The sequence below is a fragment of the Macaca nemestrina genome, chromosome 17 (genome assembly GCF_043159975.1).
Source record: "Macaca nemestrina isolate mMacNem1 chromosome 17, mMacNem.hap1, whole genome shotgun sequence".
Taxonomy (NCBI): Eukaryota; Metazoa; Chordata; class Mammalia; order Primates; family Cercopithecidae; genus Macaca; species Macaca nemestrina.
The window spans coordinates 15,522,727-15,541,081 of NC_092141.1; the positions used below are offsets into that span (position 1 = coordinate 15,522,727).

At 39.7% G+C, this 18,355-nt stretch overlaps 1 protein-coding gene across 2 annotated transcripts in view; it reads right to left on the bottom strand.

Moving 5' to 3' along the window:
* The window catches only part of LOC105473515 (tektin 3), a 38,846-nt gene that overhangs the window by 13,403 nt on the left and 7,088 nt on the right, over nucleotides 1-18,355 (bottom strand). For both annotated transcript variants that reach the window (XM_011727338.2, XM_071082368.1), the window contains 3 exons: nucleotides 14,287-14,894; nucleotides 10,919-11,002; nucleotides 1,860-1,930 (listed from right to left, as the gene is read on the bottom strand). In XM_011727338.2, coding sequence (XP_011725640.1) covers nucleotides 1,860-1,930; nucleotides 10,919-11,002; nucleotides 14,287-14,865 — 734 coding nt within the window. In that variant the 5' untranslated portion in view covers nucleotides 14,866-14,894. The remainder of the gene's footprint in view (nucleotides 1-1,859; nucleotides 1,931-10,918; nucleotides 11,003-14,286; nucleotides 14,895-18,355) is intronic.

Here is an 18,355-nt window from a genome sequence, read left to right on the forward strand (position 1 = left end):
CCAAACAGGTACATACACACAGAACTTTCTGCAAAGGTCTGCAATACAGCCAGTATTGAGGCGATTTGTAACAGGGATTTATATCAGATGAGGCTGTTCCATGGTAGAACAATCTAGGCCAAGAACGCAAAAGATGGGCAGCAAATTTTAGACTACGAAATAAAATGTGAATTAGGAACTAGAATCAATGCTTCGAACCACTCTTAAACATATTTCTAAAATTCCTAGGGAGCAGAAACCACATGCAGTCATCCTCAACTACTTTTTTGCTTATCCTCAGCAATTTTCAAATTAAAAAACCCTTCCAGTCACAGCTCTACAGAATTTCAGCATACAAACCTCGCCAACCTTCGTGGTGTTGATGCTGACGCACAGGGTGGACAAATGAAATGGGCAGCACGGACGCTTTTATAACACACATAACCACCTCTCCTATCGGGTGGCATATTCGACACTACTTCCTTCTGTGGCCATAAGCAAATGGCAATGATCTTTCTACTTAATGTTAACCAACAGTCTCAGCCAATACTTTTCCTATGCTGACAGCTGTGGTCATTGCCTGAGACCTTCTTTATTATTATTCTTACCCCTTCTCACTCCTCATCCCACCCCCAACCATAAATATTAAGTATCTACTATCGCCAAGAAAAGAGAGCCCATTCCCTGGAGGAATGTGTATTCTAGTGAGGAATAGGATGGGTTAACAGTTACAGTGCTGTGGGATGCAGGGAGCATTGCAAGTGTGTAATCATTGCAGAGGCCGGATCTTTTTTTTTTTTTTTTTTTTTGAGACGGAGTCTCGCTCTCTGGCCCAGGCTGGAGTGCAGTGGTGCGATCTCGGCTCACTGCAAGCTCCGCCTCCTGGATTCACACCATTCTCCTGCCTCAGTCTCCCGAGTAGCTGGGAGGACAGGCGCCCACCACCACGCCCGGCTAATTTTTTGTATTTTTAGTAGAGATGGGGTTTCATTGTGTTAGCTAGGATGGTCTCGATCTCCTGACCTCATGATCCGCCCACCTTGGCCTCCCAAAGTGCTGGGATTACAGGTGTGAGCCACCGCACCCGGTCGCAGAGACCAGATCTTTAAGGAGGTATGGAAAATAAACACTCAAGTATTACTTTTTCAAATGTTAAAGCTGAACAACTATAAGTCATCTCTTATATAAAAAAAATGCCAGTCTTTTGAATTAAAAGAAATCTTAGTTACACTCAAGTGAAGGCAGAAATCCTTCTGCATCTCAGAATTATTTATTTAAATAAAAAATTAAAGCAAGTACTCCATGTGCTTATTTTTTTAAAAAGTATTTTTTTGAGACCGAGTCTCTCTCTGTTGCCCAGGCTGGAGTGCAGTAGCACAATTAGAGCCCATCACTGCAGCCTCAAAGCCTCAAAATCTTGGGCTTAAGCAATCCTCCCACTTCAACCTCCTAAGTAGCTAGGACCACAGGCACCCACCACTATGCCTGGCTAATTTTTATTTTTTAACTGTAGAGATGAGGTCTCGTTATATTGCCCAGGCTCCTGGGCTCAAGCGATTTTCCTGCCTTAATTTCCCAAAGTGTCTATTTGTATTATTTTTAAAAATGTTTACGGGTACATAGTGGGTATATACATTTACGGGGTACATGTGATATTTTGATACAGGCGTACAACGTGTAAGAATCACATCAGAGTAGCTGGGGTATCAAGTAATCATCTTAGCTTTTGAATAAAAATGTGTGTATATGGCTGTGTGTGTGTGTGTGTGTGTGTGTGTGTGTGTGTGCCCTTATAAGAAATCAAGAGAAATTTGAATGAGAGGCATGAAAGTATAGTTCAATGATAGATTTTGAATTGTATAGAGACATAAAGCTCTTACGCAAGTTGGGCAATAGCCTTATCCAAATGTAGCTTCATTCTTTCTTGACAACACAGAATAGTATCAACTTCCTACTCAATTGGAAAAAAAAACACATTAATGTTTTCGTTATTGAATATAACACTCAAAATCAGCAATGTAACAAAACATCAATGAAGGAAAATTTTGTTTCTTAAAATATTGTGACGTTAAACAAGAAAACAATTTTGCATCCACTTATTTATCTACACGCTCCGTGATACTTTGTCTACACGCTCCATGATACTGCAATCTAAAGATCACACTAAGATGCAGCCTTTATAGGCCTATGGGGAAATTATATTATGAAACAAGTGGGGACATGGTTAAAATTTTAGGATTTTTCTCTCTTTTTATCCCTGTCCTTATTTAAAACAGAAATTGTTTAAAAAATCAAAATTCTGGTAATATACAAGGTCAAATTTAAATGTATAGCTTCTTCTATAATGGCTATGCTTCCAAGACAAAGTAAGTCAGGGAGGAAAAAAGCATAATCAAAAGAAGCTTCTCTCTGGCAGTACATGTATCCTCCAGAAGACAGTGCTTGGGTCCAAACATAGAGGCTGACTTCCACCCTGGGAGGTCGCCCTCCCGTCCTGCTTGTGTACTGCAGCCCAGCGTCTGTGCTTGTACAAACACCTGTGCTAACCAGGCCTCTCTACTGGACCACACACGTTGCCTTTTGATGCTGCTAGGACGTATCCACTAGTCCATAACATGTCAGACTATTAAATCAACATTTATTTCCCCCTTGAAATTTCTATGCACATTAGCCAATGTGGGAACTCAAAATAGCACCAAGATATTTCAAAAGTGCACATCGTTGCTGTTATCATTTTCTCAGCCAAAAAGTTGTCATACTATGCATACTGGTTTGGGGCATTTTCAACTTGAACATTTTCCCATGACATTAAAAAACACTGTGATGAATGACCTTGATCAATATGTAGACACCACCGAAGAGTATGCCTTTTTCCAAGGTTTTGACAAGTACAGCCAAATTGCCCTTCAGAAAAGTGATACGCATTTACAACAACAAATGAACATGTGTTTTCTTGTCTTGCCCAGCAAGTGGCCGCTGTCACTCATTTCCATCTTCACCAATGTGATGGAACCACATCCCCAGCACCCCACCAAAAACAGCAAACCTGCCTAAATTTGCAAGCTGATATTATGAGTATTCATTTGTTCGCCATTGCCTTTTTTGCTTGTGTGAACTGCCTGTTCATGTGCTTGTCCGCTTTTACTGTCATTTATTTTTTTCTTTTTCATATGTGAGCGTTATAAGCATGTTTAAAATTCAATCGTTTTTATCATACATGTCACAATTTTTTATCAAGTTGCCTTTGCTTTTATAAATATGCGTGGTGCTTTTGATATAGATGTTTCTGATTTCTATGATGTCGAATCTATCATATGTATCTCCTTTTGGTTTCTGCCTTTGTCATTTAGATAATAAAGGCCTTCACCACTCCAATATGAAGTATTACTCACCTATGTAGTCGTCTTCTTTTATTGTTTAATCGTTTAACATAAAAATATCAAATGTGTCTAGTGTTTGGTATCTGAATTAGTGGAATAAAGGAAGAGCCAAATTCCCTTCACACACTGACACCAACATTCTCCCTGCCTTGACAAGCAGGCAAGATTTCCCAGCCTCAGAGTGGGTTGTGCATCAGTCTTAGAATTTTTGTGTTTAGTTTTTATCTTTCTCAATGCCTCTTGTATGCGTGTGCCTGTGTGTACTTTGATGAGGTTTTAACAAAAGACGCACGGAGTTCTGCTTAGAAAGGACCATTTAAAACCCCAAATCGTGTTTCCATCCTTTGTGTACACAAAGCACAGAGTGGAAATTCTTAGGACTTTTAGTGCAAAAAAAAAAAAAAAAAAAATGCATTTAGTGGGATTCTTGCTGTAAAAAATTTTTACAACAATAATTTTTGTATGTGAATTTAAATAATGTCATATGATGAATGTCAGATGGTTGGGAGCAGAAGGGTTCATGAGAATACAAAAAGCCCAAAGCCAGAGGTCTCTGGCACTGTCCCCAGTGCTAACTTATCCATCCATCTGTACCCATACATGGAGGTGGCCTTGAAATACCACAGTAGAGCATAAAGCCAGACAAACCTTTCCCTCACCTGCCCATGAGAAGAAAGTTTGCAAGAAGGTGGTGGATACACACAGAAAGCAGACGCGTAGGAAGAGCCTTCATCTAACTAGATCTCTGGCTGCTGCCTCACACCTAAGGAAGTGAAATGCACATTTAGGACCCTGGAAGGTGGGTCCAATATTTCCAGATCCTGGACTTAGGGAGAAATTACAGGCCCCATGAGTTACAAGGTCACACTGACTTCATTGAGATTCTCAGATTGCAATGGCCAAAGTGATTAAAATGCAGTTTCATCTGTGGGGCTTCGGATGAAAACAAAACATGGAATCATGTCCAGTTGTTTGAAGAACGTGGAATGCATCCTACTATTTGAGCGGCTGAAACATTCATGAAGCATCTGTTGCTACAGTTCACCTCTTGGGAGGTGGGACTTGGGGAGATGGAATAGAGGCTTCACAGCCTTTTACTCCCCGTCACCTCAAGTGAAAATCCCTGCTCCTGCACACTCCCAGGTCTTGGCTGGAACAGTGGTTGAAAACATATGTCTTGAGAGTGTGGAAGGATGAACAGTGGGACTCGAAGGAGGGGAGGGAGGAGAGTGGGATGTTGGGAGGTCGCTTGGTGGTTACAATGTGCATTGCTCCAGTCATAGATGCTCTGAAGGTCCTGATGTCACCACAGTGCAATATATCAATGAAGCAATACTGCACTTGTACCCCATGAATACATACACATTTTTTACAAAATTAAAATGTTAACAAAAGCCATAGGCTTCAGCATCAGACAGCCTCCGTTCAAACATCTTTGCTACTTGCTAAACCTGACCAGAGGCAAGTTATGAACTAATGGTAATAATACCCATCTTTCCAGGCTGCTGGGTAGATAATTATGTGCCCAGCACATGCGAAGTGCTCAGTAAGCATTAGGTCTCGTAATTTTTTAACATGGGTGATTTTCATGACTTTAGAACTGAATCCTCATGTAAGATGTGGGCTCTGCTGTACTCTCAGCTAAGGAATATGCACCACATCACAGGAACATTATAAGTTTCAGCCACAAATATGGACGAGTGCTGACCCTGTGCTGTGGTCTGAATTGTGGATATAAAATCATTACTCGGATGTCCTTGTTAAACTCAGACCCTGCTCCCACAGATTGAGGCTTTATATGTGGTTCTGTTTACCTGTGTTAACTGAGTCTTTTTAAGTTTTGGGAAAGTGGGTAAACTGCCAGCCTAACAGGTGAATGGGCTACTGAAATCAAATCTTCAAAATCAAGCTGCAAGCCTGAATGAATCTAGCTAATAAGCGAATATCACGTATAGGTGCAGACATTTCATTTCCATATACAATGCTTTTTAATGATAGATTCACCAAATATTCTTGTCTTCTCACTTATCCTTGAGTTTAGTGGGAAGAGGCGTTTCCTTTCATTAGAGATCTGCATTCTCAGTATTTGTTCCTGAGTTCGGCCAAGGTGACCTATCAGCTGCCCTTTCTGGCATGGCTGCAGGTGAGAAGCTTCTGGTCCCACAACCTGCTTAGAGGCAGAAACCTAGGTGAGGAGGGTAATTCTTATTGCTGGGGGTCAGAGCCCACCCAGAGATCCTCTTTCCGTGCTGGTTGCTATTCAATCCTGTCTTAGAGGAGAAGCCCCTTGGGCTGGACTGGGCTGTGTGCTGGTTGCAGGGTTTCTATTCAGTCCTGTCCTTGGGCCGGACTGGGCTGAAATGCTGAAACGTCCCTCCAGCAGCAGGTCTGCCATCTCTGGAACTCATTGACTGCATTCTCAACAAACCTCTGAGGCTGGAGTATTTTTGCTTTCTGCTTCTGCAACACGGAGGAAGGAAAAGCCTCTTGTGGGAAGGAAACTGGCCAGCTGGGGCCAGGCCCAGAGCCTCAGCCTGAGTTCTGAGCAGCTGTCTCAGCCCCCATCCCAGAGCCGGACCAGGGCAGGCTGCAGGGTAGATGACTTTGCAGGTTCATTTGGCTCCGAAGTCCAAGGAGTCAGCACGGTCTGGGAATGCTAAGAAGATAGTACCATGATTGACTCCCCAACAGAAGCCATTCTGTAAGAATTTATCAACTATCACTGACGGAATATAATAGCCAACAGAATTCAACAGAATTCGGAAGAAAATATTTCATTGCATCCATGTTTTTCAAAAGTAGGCCTTCTAAGGCTACTTCTTTCCTTGGCTAATACACATTTAATTATTCTAAAAATTAAGACCTATTTTGGTAAAAAAAAAAAAATAAAACATATGCCAATATCACTACCTTGAGTAAGCCACAGAATACATTCACTACTTGAATTGATTGGCAATGACCGAAGTACCTCTCTCAATTCATGAACCGTTACTCTAATTGCACATTCAGTTTTTTGAGATAAAGCCCCCCCTGCTACTGACCTAGAAACTAGAAACCTCTAATGCAGTGGTTCTTGTTTTTAAGAAACAGCTTTGTTGAGATATAATTCATAGACCATATAATTCACTTGTTTAAAATGTGCAGTTTGATGGTTTTTAGTATATTCACAGAGTTGTATAATCATCACCGGAACCAAATTTAAAACATTTCCATCACCTTCCAAAGAAATCATGAATCCTGTGCCCATTAGCTGTCACCCACAATTTCCAATCCCCCAAGTCTCCTTTCATAATAAGCAACCACAAATCTACTTATGGTCTCTATAGATTTCCCTATTCTGGAAATTTCATATAAATGGGATCACCATATGTGGTCCTTTGTGATTGGTTTCTTTCATGCAGCATAATGTTTTCAATATTCATCCATGTTATAGCAACGGATCTGCACGTCATTACTTGTTTTTTTGGCAGAATAACCTATTGTATGGCTATCTTACATTTTACTTATCCACTCATCAGTTGATAGACATTTGGGTTGTTTCTACTGTTTGGCTGCTATGAATAATGGTGTTATAAATATCCATGCACAAATTTTTGTTTGGCCATATGTTTTCTTTTCTCCTGGGCTGACGCTTGGGAGTAGAACTACTGGATCCTATGGATCATACAGGGTCATTCATGCTTAACCATTTGCCAAAGGATCTGCCTCATTTTGCACTCCCACCAGCAATATATGAGGGTTCTAATTCCTCCCACATTCCAGCCAACTTGTTATTTTCTGTATTTTCTATTATAACTATCCGTCATATTTCATTGTGAGATCCTTTGCCCATTTTTAACTGGGTTGATTTTTTTTTAATTGTGAGAGTTATTTATATATTCTAGACACAAGTCTTTTCACTTTGTTGCTAATGTTCTTCAAAATATACCACATTTTTAATTTTGATGATGTCCAGTTTATCTGCTTTTCCTTGTGTTGTTTGTGCTTTTGATATCACATCTAAAAAACTGTTGCTTATTCCAAGGTCATGAATATTCATGCCTATGTTCTTTTCTAAAAGTCTTACAGTTTTAGCTCTTATGTGTAGGTCTTTGATCCCTTTTGACTTAACTATTTTGTATGTTGTGATGTAGGAATCCAACTTCATTCTTTTGCATGTGGATATCCGGTTGTCCAAATACCATTTGTTGAAGACACTCTTGCCATTGCATTGCCTTGGCACCGTTGTCAAAGATCAATAGATGGTAAATGTGATAGTTTATTTCTCAACTCTCAAATTGTGTCTATTGTTATAGGTACTACACTGTCTTACACATTGCAGCTTTATAGTAAGTGTTGAAATCAGGAGGTGTGAGTCCTCCAACTTTCTTCTTTTTCAATATTATTTTGGCTATTCGTTATCCTTTGAATTTCTATATGAATTTCAGGATCAGTTCACCAATTTCTACAAAGAAGTCAGCTGGGATTTTGACAGGAATTGTGCTGAGTCTATGAATCAAGTTGAGAAATATTACCGTCTTAACACGAACATCCACGTTTATGGATGTTCCCATCCATAGACATGATATGCCCATTTATTTAGATCATCTTTAATTTCTTTCAGCAGTATTTTGAATTTCTGAGGCGCTTGTTCTTAACTCTGCCTAGTCATTAAGATTAGTTGGGGGATATTTTAAAAAGATCAGTGCCTAGTCCCCACGGCAGATTTGAATCAGCATCTCTGGGTGTGGGACCCAGCCACTGATATTTTTAAAACCTTTGCCGGGTGATTCTAATGTGTAGCCAGGTTTGAGAGCCACTACTCAAGTAATGGAAACACTAAATGTAGCCAAGTACAAACAAAATGTCTGTTGGAAATATCATAGTGTGTTTGTGGGCAAGCTGATGAAGTTCAGCTGTTAGAACTGCCTTAAAATTTATTTCATACAGAACATCTCAGGATTAGTGAGAACAAAAGGCCAAAGGAAAGACGATGGTAAATTCCTATCCAGTTAGGATGACAAAGTAGATGACAGATTATTTTAAGGCTTGTGAGATTCATCAAAGGCTGGGAAGGAAGAAAGAGAAGAGCAGAGACCCATCACTGCAAAACTATTTCATTCAGAATGTTCTATTTCTTTTTTTTTTTTTTTTTTGAGATGGAGTCTTGCTCTGTCGCCCAGGCTGGAGTGCAGTGGTCGGATCTCAGCTCACTGCAAGCTCTGCCTCCTGGGTTTATGCCATTATCCTGCCTCAGCCTCCTGAGTAGCTGGGACTACAGGCGCCCACCACCGCGCCCAGCTAGTTTTTTGTATTTTTTAGTAGAGACGGGGTTTCACCATGTTAGCCAGGATGGTCTCAATCTCCTGATCTTGGGATCTGCCCGTCTCGGCCTCCCATAATGCTGGGATTACAGGCTTGAGCCACCATGCCAGACTGGTTTATTTTATTTTTAGAGGCAGAATCTTGCTGTGTTGCCCAGGCTGGAATGCATTGGCATGATCACAGCCCACTGCAGAATGTTCTATTTCTAACCACTCCTGTCCAGCCACAGGGACAGTGACTTTTACAGTAGATTTACAAAACCTTTCGGTAGTAGCCAAAGCTTTCCCGAGTATATTATTTCAACTCAGAGTTCTCTCAGAGAAGCAGACAGTAGAGGAAAGGAGAGAGCAAAGAAAAAAAGTCTGCTTGTCATCTTTAATGTCATGGGTCACTAAGAAAATTTAAGTGATGTTAAAGCAGAGCGTTGATGCCACGTGGAGATAAAATTACTCTGAGGACTGGGCTGCTACCTTGTCATACTTACTTTCCTACCAAGGACTCAATTCTCACCAAGGACCAATTTAAAAAAGGCAAAGAGGTAGGAATCTGCAAAGCTTGTGCAGGGACAGAGAAGATGGATTCATTGCAGTGGAAATTCTGTGATTCAGATGGAAATGAAGCTGAGAAATGAGGGAGTCAGTCAAGGGAGGCCTTAGTGGATTTTTCTCCTGCAGAAATTAGGGAGTCAAGGAAGAATTCGTGGCAGAGGGAAGAAACTCGTGAGAATGTATAGGACAGATCCAAGGGAAACTTGGGGAAGGAAAAGTGCTTTGGAATTTCTTATTAACCAGATATTTTTTTAAAAGAGCTGGAAATTGATGAAAGGAGTTTGGGAGACAACAGGCAGCAAGCCATGGTGATGAAGGAACACTGGTACCATCAATAGAAAGGGACAGGCAATAGGCTAAGCAGGCTTTATGAATGTGAACCAGGAAAAAAAAAAAAAAAGTTACCAAACTAAAAAATGTTTGGCAAGTACTTAGGAACGCAGAACTAATGCTTTATAAAGTGCCTGGGCTGAAAAAAGAGATTGGGAAGGGCTCCAGGTACATGATCCCTGAAGTCTTAAGAAATGATAGAGATCTGTGGTAACAAGTCTAAGAAGTGAAGATCAGAGAAATTAGAACTAAACCAGATTTAATTGGTGGAAGGTGGAAGACAGATTAGTGTGAGAATCAGCAGAGTAGTGCAGATGCAACTGTGAGTTTCTGGATGGCAATTTGGCTATATATCAAAAGCTTTCAAATGCATAGAAACTTTGGCATATCAATTACACTTCCCAAAATATATTCTAAGGAAACAATCAGAAGTACCTACAGTTACCAATAATATTTTTGTATACTGCAGTGCTATTAAAATAGGAAAACAAAGGAGTGGAATAGGGAAACAGTCTAACTATATAAGAAAGGATTGATTGAAAAAAAAAAAAGATAGCACCTTTACATTGTAGAACACTGCATAACCATTAAAAATCATGTCTTAAAAGAATATCTAGGCCAGGTGTGGTGGCTCACATCTGTAATCCCAGCACTTTGGGAGGCTGAGGCAGGCAGATCATGAGGTCGGGAGTTCAAGACCAGCCTGGCCAACATGGCGAAATCCCATCTCTACTAAAAATACATAAATTAGCCAGACATGGTGGGAGGTGCCTGCAATCCCAGCTACTTGGGAGGCTAGGCAGGAGAATCGCTTGAACCTCAGAGGCGGAGGTTGCAATGAGCTGAGATCATGCCCTCATACTCCAGACTGGGCAATAAGAGCAAGACTCCGTCTAAAAAAAAAGAAGGCATATCTAATTATATAGTAAAAAAATTACCCCAATATAAATTTAGATGAGTATACACTATTCAAATTTATAAATACAATGATTTGAGTCTTGAAGACATATCTGAGCATCATTGTATAAATTAGGTGGTGCCTATCTAAGAATGATTAATAAAAAGATGCAACGGAATGGTAGGGAAAAAAGCATGATTAATAAAAAAAACTGAAATACTCCAAAATTAATAGTGATTTCTGTCTAATAGAGCTTCAAGTGATTTTTATCTTTATTTACTCTTGTTTGCATTTTTCATATTCTCAATGAATATATATTATAACCAAGAAAAACATGTCTTTGCTAAATGATGTCAACATCTGATATGATAATGCTTTACTTATAAGTCATTTTATGTAACATCCTTTTTTACTTCTACATATTCAACACACATTTACAACTAAGCTGCTTGTGACTGATGCATTTCCCCCATATTTACCGTCAGCAGTTGTGTTTCGACTTCATCATGAACTAGATCGATTCCCATTCTCTTTTCTCGATGAAATAGACATTCCCGGGCTACCTACAGATACACAGATAATGGAAAGCACTAATAAAAATTGACAATCCATGACTAGCAGCTCTAATAATTTGTTTCAAAAATAAGGCAATAGATAATTCCAATACCAACTTTTCCAGCCCTTTTGTGAAAATCTAGCCTGAAACAGACTGTAACAACTAAATGAATCTCTGTTACTAGTTCAAAGTTAAAGAGGTAGCTCTTCAAAATAGTTTGAAAATATTCCTAATTTGGAAATTTGACAAAACGAAGCAGATGGCATTTACTTGATCCCCACAAATTAGCATCTGAGGGCATTAGTTGGCATTAGTTTCTTCAGGTGAGACAGTTCAATAACATGAGACACAAGTCTTCAAGATATTATTTCTAAATATTTTCTACTGAGAATAGGTAGAAATGAATGATTATCTCTAAAAACATCAAAATATTTGTGTTGCCAAAAGTTCCAGTGATTATTTTTAAAGTGTCATTTATTGTTTTCCCAATTATCAGAATAATATGCCTTTACTCACTAAAGAGAAAAAATACAGAAAAGTAGAAAATATGATTTAGCCATACTCCTATTACTACTTCGTTTGTTTGTTTGTTTTAACAAGATAGAGGTTATAATGTTCTTACAGCTTTATATTATGCTTTTTAGTATTGACATTAAATAGTAGACCCAAATCATGAAATATTCTTTGAGACAAAGTATGTTAGTGGCTCTAATGGAAAACAGCTTAAATTTCTAACAATAAATTATGTATGAAAGAACATTATGCAGCAGTTAAAATGCTTTTTTCAAAGACTATTTCATCACGTAGGACTCCCAAATAATATTAAATTTTTAAAAGCATAAAATATAATGGTATGTATACTATAATCCAGATATACTATCATTGAACAAAATCTTTGAGCGAATCTCTAATTGTTTAATAGTATCACTTACCAGAAGAAGAATTAAAAGGTAGAGGGGAACTCTGATTATCTTAATATATATTACCAAACTGCTTTCCAGGAAATTTCTACCAATCCATAGCCCCACCAGTAATATATGAAAGTGTCCATTTTCTCCTCCTATGGCAGCTCTAAATGTTACACATTTTCATTATTGCAAGTTTGATAGGCCAAAGGTAGTTATTTCATTGATCTAATTTGTATTTTATCATTAAGCCTTAACATTTTTTCTTATATTTGTTGATTGCCTGTATTTTCTCTTTGGAAGCTTATCTGTTCATGTGACTCATTATAAAAAGGACTTTCCAATGCTGTGTTGACAATAAATTTTCAAACACACAGAACATCTGCACAAAAGCTGCAGAAAAAATTCCAATTAGAACCATCTTTCTGAAAGTAGTCATCACTGAAAGGGTTACTAAGAGAAGAAACTGAATCTGCACTGGAAATTAAGAAAGTAGCTATCATTTTAAGGATATTTTCAATTCTTAAAGGTAATCGGGGGTAGAATGAACTGTAGAATAAATCAATATTTCAGAAGAATCTGTGCCTCAGGGAAGGTGTAGAATCCCTTCTGATTCTAAACAAAATTTTATGATGAACTAATTCAAAAAGATCATTAGTGAACTATCAACTGTTCTCAGAATTCCTGGGGATTGTGTGCCTCTGTGTGTGTTTCTGTATAGTGGGGAGGGGTTGCAATAGGAAGTGACAGTGTGCAGGGTGCCCCAAGAAACTCCTCCACCCACCAGACTTCCAGTTCCTTGATTCTCTAAACTCTTCTACTACAGACGCCATGGTAGAGACCTACGGGAAGTGCTCATCGCATGGGAATAAGTCATGCAAACATGAAGAAGAATGGTGCTAGCTGTGCTCATCAAAATGTATACTTCTAAAATAATTTCTATAATTTGCACATCTTCAAACATGGAATGTCTTTTTTTTTTTTTTTTTTTTGAGAGGGAGTCTCGCTGTGTCGCCCAGGCTGGAGTGCAGTGGCCGGATCTCCACCCACTGCAAGCTCCGCCTCCCAGGTTTACGCCATTCTCCTGCCTCAGCCTCCCGAGTAGCTGGGACTACAGGCGCCCGCCACCTCGGCCGGCTAGTTTTTTGTATTTTTTTTAGTAGAGAGGGGGTTTCACCGTGTTAGCCAGGATGGTCTTGATCTCCTGACCTCGTGATCCGCCCGTCTCGGCCTCCCAAAGTGCTGGGATTACAGGCTTGAGCCACCGCGCCTGGCCGGAATGTCTTCTTTCAATGGAGGAGGGTGGAGAGGGGTTGGAGGGCCCATCGCATAGCCTGAGGGCTAGAGATGACTTAAGCCCATTCAGAAGCCTGGTCAGAGGCCAGTAACCAACTGAAATGCTCCCTACATTACTATGGCAACTGGCCTAATCTCAGCCCCATTTTTCTACTTAGTCAAGCAAATTCCATGTCCTAAGATGGTCTCATTTGATGATGTCACTACGTCTTGAAAGGGAATCATAATATGTACACAGGAGGCGTTTCATGATACAGACTAAAAAAAATTAAGTTTTTGGTTGTATAAATAAAGTTTTGGTTGTAAAATAAAGTTTTTGGTTGTATAAATAAACAATCAAATATTGTTTATTTTCATTTAGGGACAGCAGTGATGAAGCAGCCTATTTAAGAGATAAGATGGTAATCTGTGTCCCTGCACAAAGCTCAATTCAAATTGTAGTCCCCAATGTTGGGGGTGGGGCCTGGTGGGAGGTGATTGGATCATGGAGGTAGATCCCTTATGAATGGTTTAGCACCATCCACTCGGCGCTATTCTCAGGATAGTGAATGAGTTCTCTGGAGATCTGATTGTTTAAAAGTGTGTGGCACCTTCCCCCTTTCTCTCTTGCCCCTGGACCCTTCAAGATACCTGCTCCTCCTTTGCCTTCCACCATGATTGGAAGCTTCCTGAGGGCTCCCCAGAAGCAGAAGCCACTGTTTCCTGTACAGCCTGTAGAACCAGGTGCCAATTAAACCTCTTTTCTTTATAAATTACTGAGCCTCAGGTATTTCTTTATAGCAATGTGAGAATGGCAGAATACAGATGGCATGTTCACCTTAAAATGTTGTGTATCCTAACGGTGTCTCTGTAATTGGCCTTCTTTTCTTTGCATTCAGAATTATTTCTTAAAGTGGTTGTTCTTACAGTGTATAATGCATAAAAAAAAAAAAGACGTGGTTTTGCCATTGCTGAAACCAGTCGCATATTTATTGATGGGAGTTGGCTTCTACAGAGAATTAAAACATAATTCAATATATAAATAACCACAGTAACTCAACCAGTGGGTTAAAATCATAAAACTGCAGTGCCTTCTATCCTAAGGTCTCACCTGAAGAGGGGCTTCAGTCTCCATCAAAGCCCGCTCCAGTCTTTTCTTCACATCAATAAGTGCATTTGTCTCTCCAATCATTTCATCCAACTCATGAATGATTTCAGATTTCCAAAACCCTATGTCATTGACACGTTCTCCCAGATTTTGGGTTGTGTCTGCCTGGGTTTTTCTTGTTTGTTGATATTTGTCTTGAATTAGGCGAGATGTATCTACTCTTAGTTTCTCCGAATTATGTCGGGAAGTGTTGGACTCTTGATAGTTGGTTAAATTGGACCTGTACCAGTCGTCTGGCGTGTATCTTGTGAAGAAGGTAGTTCTGTTGGAAACAAAGGGAAGCATGGCATTCTCGGACACCCTCTGTGATCTGGTGCAGTACGGGGCCACGCTTGGGTAACTGGAGGCCACTTTGTAGTATGTGCTGGGTCTCCAAGGAAGGCTCAGGCTATGGGTCAAATTGGAGTGGGGAAAGCGGTCCCTGTAGCTTGAGGCCATGGTACTGATGGCTGGTAGAAAGTTGGTTGGTGTTGGTCTAGGGTGGGCGTAAGTTGACGTTAAAGTACAACCTACGCGTTCCATGATGCCAAAACACTATTTGTAAATCTCTCCTGTTAAAAAATGAAAAGTAAAATAAGACAGTCACATAAATTAATCTCTGGTGAAACATACAGCTCCGAACACATTAGATGCTTGTTCTCATTTGTTATCCACATTCACCATTGATAATATATTCCAACAAAGTTTTTTTTTTTAATCTCCGTGTCTCTAGAATGTATTAAGATCACATTTTTATTGGCCATTTGAACTTCTGAATTTTTATAAAAATTATGAGAGTAATATTGTCTTGTTGTGACAAATTCAAATTAGGAGCCTAAACTATGCATCTTAACAGATAGGGATTCAAAATAGAATTCTCACTTGAGGTCAGGAGTTCAAGACCATCCTAGCCAACTAGACGAAACGCCGTCTCTACTAAAAATACAAAAATTAGCCAGCTGCTGTGGCAGGCGCCTGTAATCTCATCTACTCAGGAGGCTGAGGCAGGAGAATTGCTTGAACCCAGTGGCAGGGGTGGGGGCCAGATAGATTGCAGTGAGCTGAGATCACACCACTGCACTCCAGCCTGAGGCTACAGAGAGACTCCGTCTAAAAAATAAATAAATAAATAGATTTCCATCTCAAACCATGAGAGAGTAGTGAAAACTAGACTTAGCCTCTTATATCTAAAAATCTAGACAACTGATTTTAGACATTGGACAATGGACAGCACAGGACTCTGAGCCATGAGAAAAGAGAAACAAGATGAATCCACGTATTTACTAGCTATGTGACATTGGGCAAATTGCTTAACCTCTCTGTGCCTCGGTTGCTTCACTTAGAAATAATAGGGAATAATTATAGCACTTCCTTCTTTGGACTGTTGTGAGCAGTGGTAGCAGCAGGGGATTGCTTGGCAACTCCCCACCCCTGCCCCCACAAGTCATCCTAAATAAACACTCCTTCTGGATAACAATGGTGTGGTTGATATGCAAACACAGCTCAAGGCAAGTACCTGGATCTCCTTTCCTGCAACCTGCAACCTGTAAGCACCTCCAACATATAATAGAAATCCTAGGGAAGCCATGGGGTTATGAAGGCTAAGACAATGCTAAGTATTTAGAAGGCTTAGCACAGTGTTGGGCACATAGAAAGTGTGCAATAGATCTTAACTTTTTAAATTGCTACCTCAGAGAAGTAGATAATGTAAAAGATAAACATCCTTCCTCCTCGCAAAGGTGAACTCCTCAGAAGTAGCCACTAAATAGTTCATTAATAGTTGTATCTTTCCAGATTTTTCCTATTCATATACCAACATATGTATTATTTATATTTTATATACCTCTACCTATATACCATCTATACCTATATATAAAGCTTTTTAATACAAAAACCGAATTATCTTAATCATTGTATATATCATTGTAGATCATGCTTTTTTTTTTTTTTTAACTTAAGTATATTTTCTGGGCCACTCCCCCTGTTAGAACACACAGATCTACTGATCTACTTCATTCTTTTTACCAGTTCCATTGTCTGAAACTTTTGATCATTATTATTCCAGAAAGCCAAGGATGCCACAGACCATAACATATCTTTTAGCATTTAGATGTCATTCTGTTTTGGGGTTAATGTCTATGGACTTGTTTACTAAAAAGGAAAAATACAATCAGGTCCAATTCTATGCACTGCTCAGAAAAATAAAAATTCTTTAGTGACTACTAAAATAGCTATGTCTTGAGGACTTTGGTACCCAACTACAAAATAATCTATCTGTAGAGTTGTGTTCAAGTCACAATCCCCACAGATCATATGATAAAATATCCACCCATGGCCCTGTGCTTATACAACCCTAGTTCTCTTTCTGCTAAATTCTTTCTTCCTACAGCTCCCAAACGTGTTATACTGGCCAAACTTACAGACTGATGGTGAAAACAAAAGCCTTAGTTACCACTTGCACTTCTTTGCTTCAATTTGAAACTTAACCATTACTTTTTGAAAAAGGAAATTTAAAGTACTGAGACCTTAGGGTCCTTAAGGTTGTCTTCAGTTTCAACCCCTTCCCCATGTCAGATCAATAAATAATCTGGTTTAGTTCTAGCAAGAAACTTCAAGTGGTGATAGACCACTCCTACTTTGCTTTGGTTTATTTTATTTTATTTTACTTTTAGAGGGAGTCTCGCTCTGTCGCCCAGACTCGAGTGCAGTGGCGCGATCTCGGCTCACTGCAAGCTCTGCCTCCCAGGTTCATGCCATTCTCCTGCCTCAGCCTCCCGAGTAGCTGGGACTACAGGCGCCCACCACCATACCTGGCTAATTTTTCTGTATTTTTAGTAGAGTCAGGGTTTCACCTTGTTAGCCAGGATGGTCTCGATCTCCTGACCTCATGATCCACCCACCTCGGCCTCCCAAAGTGCTGGGATTACAGGCATGAGCCACAACCACGCTGGGCTGGTTTATTTTATTTTTAGAGACAGAATCTTGCTGTGTTGCCCAGGCTGGAATGCACTGACATGATCACAGCCCACTGCAGCCTTGAACTCCTAGGCTCAAGCAATCCTCCCAAGTAGCTGGAGCTACAAACACACACCACCGTGCCTGGCTAATTTTATTTATTTATTTTAGTAGAGATGAGCAGATTTCATTATGTTGCCCAGGCTGGTCTCAAACTCTGGCCACAAGTGATCTCCCGCCTCAACTTCCCAAAGTGCTGGGATTACAGGCATGAGCCATCTTAATGATGCTTAATGAGCCTGCTTAATTCTTGACAATAAGAGATCTAAAAACCAATAGCTCACTTCATCCTTCAACCACGGAATTTCACGTATAGAATGCCACCCGAGTTTTCCCAGCATTTGTTATACTGGCATCTTGAGACGTCTCAACCCATGTTTGAACCGTAAGTCATCTGCTCCGGGGGTGATATCTGAAGATGCAAGGGTTTATACACCAGATGAGATATGTGGACTGAGAATAACAAATATAGTTTACAAAAGCACCTGGTGATTTGTTTTTTAATTAGAAGTGAGATTTGTCATAGAATCTGGAATCTAAAGCATAAAGCATAGTGGTTTAGAGATCACAGAAGTAGAATTTCTCACGTATGGCAGTCAGTTTCATATGGAGAGATAATATTTTACAGCCACAACTGAAGTTCTAGTTCTACCAGCCATCTCGTATGTCATTCAGGAAGACTGAATAAAAGACATCACGTGGGGATGGTTTCACCAAAGTATTCCACTGTCATGCATTTTGGGCCATTAATGGTCAAGAAAACCAAGACTGTCATGAACTAAAAAATACTTAAAAACTGAAAACTGACTTCTACCTCCAACCGTGAGAGAATAATAAAAACCAGACTTAGCTTCTTATACCTAAAAACCTAGACAAAATATATGAAATAACTGCATTCAGACCTCAGACAACAGGCATCATAAGACTCTGATCCTTGAAAGAAGGGAAACAAATAAGGTGAGCCCTCTGATTGTCAAGGCATTGTACCCAAAGACAATTTTCAGACCATGAGAAAAAA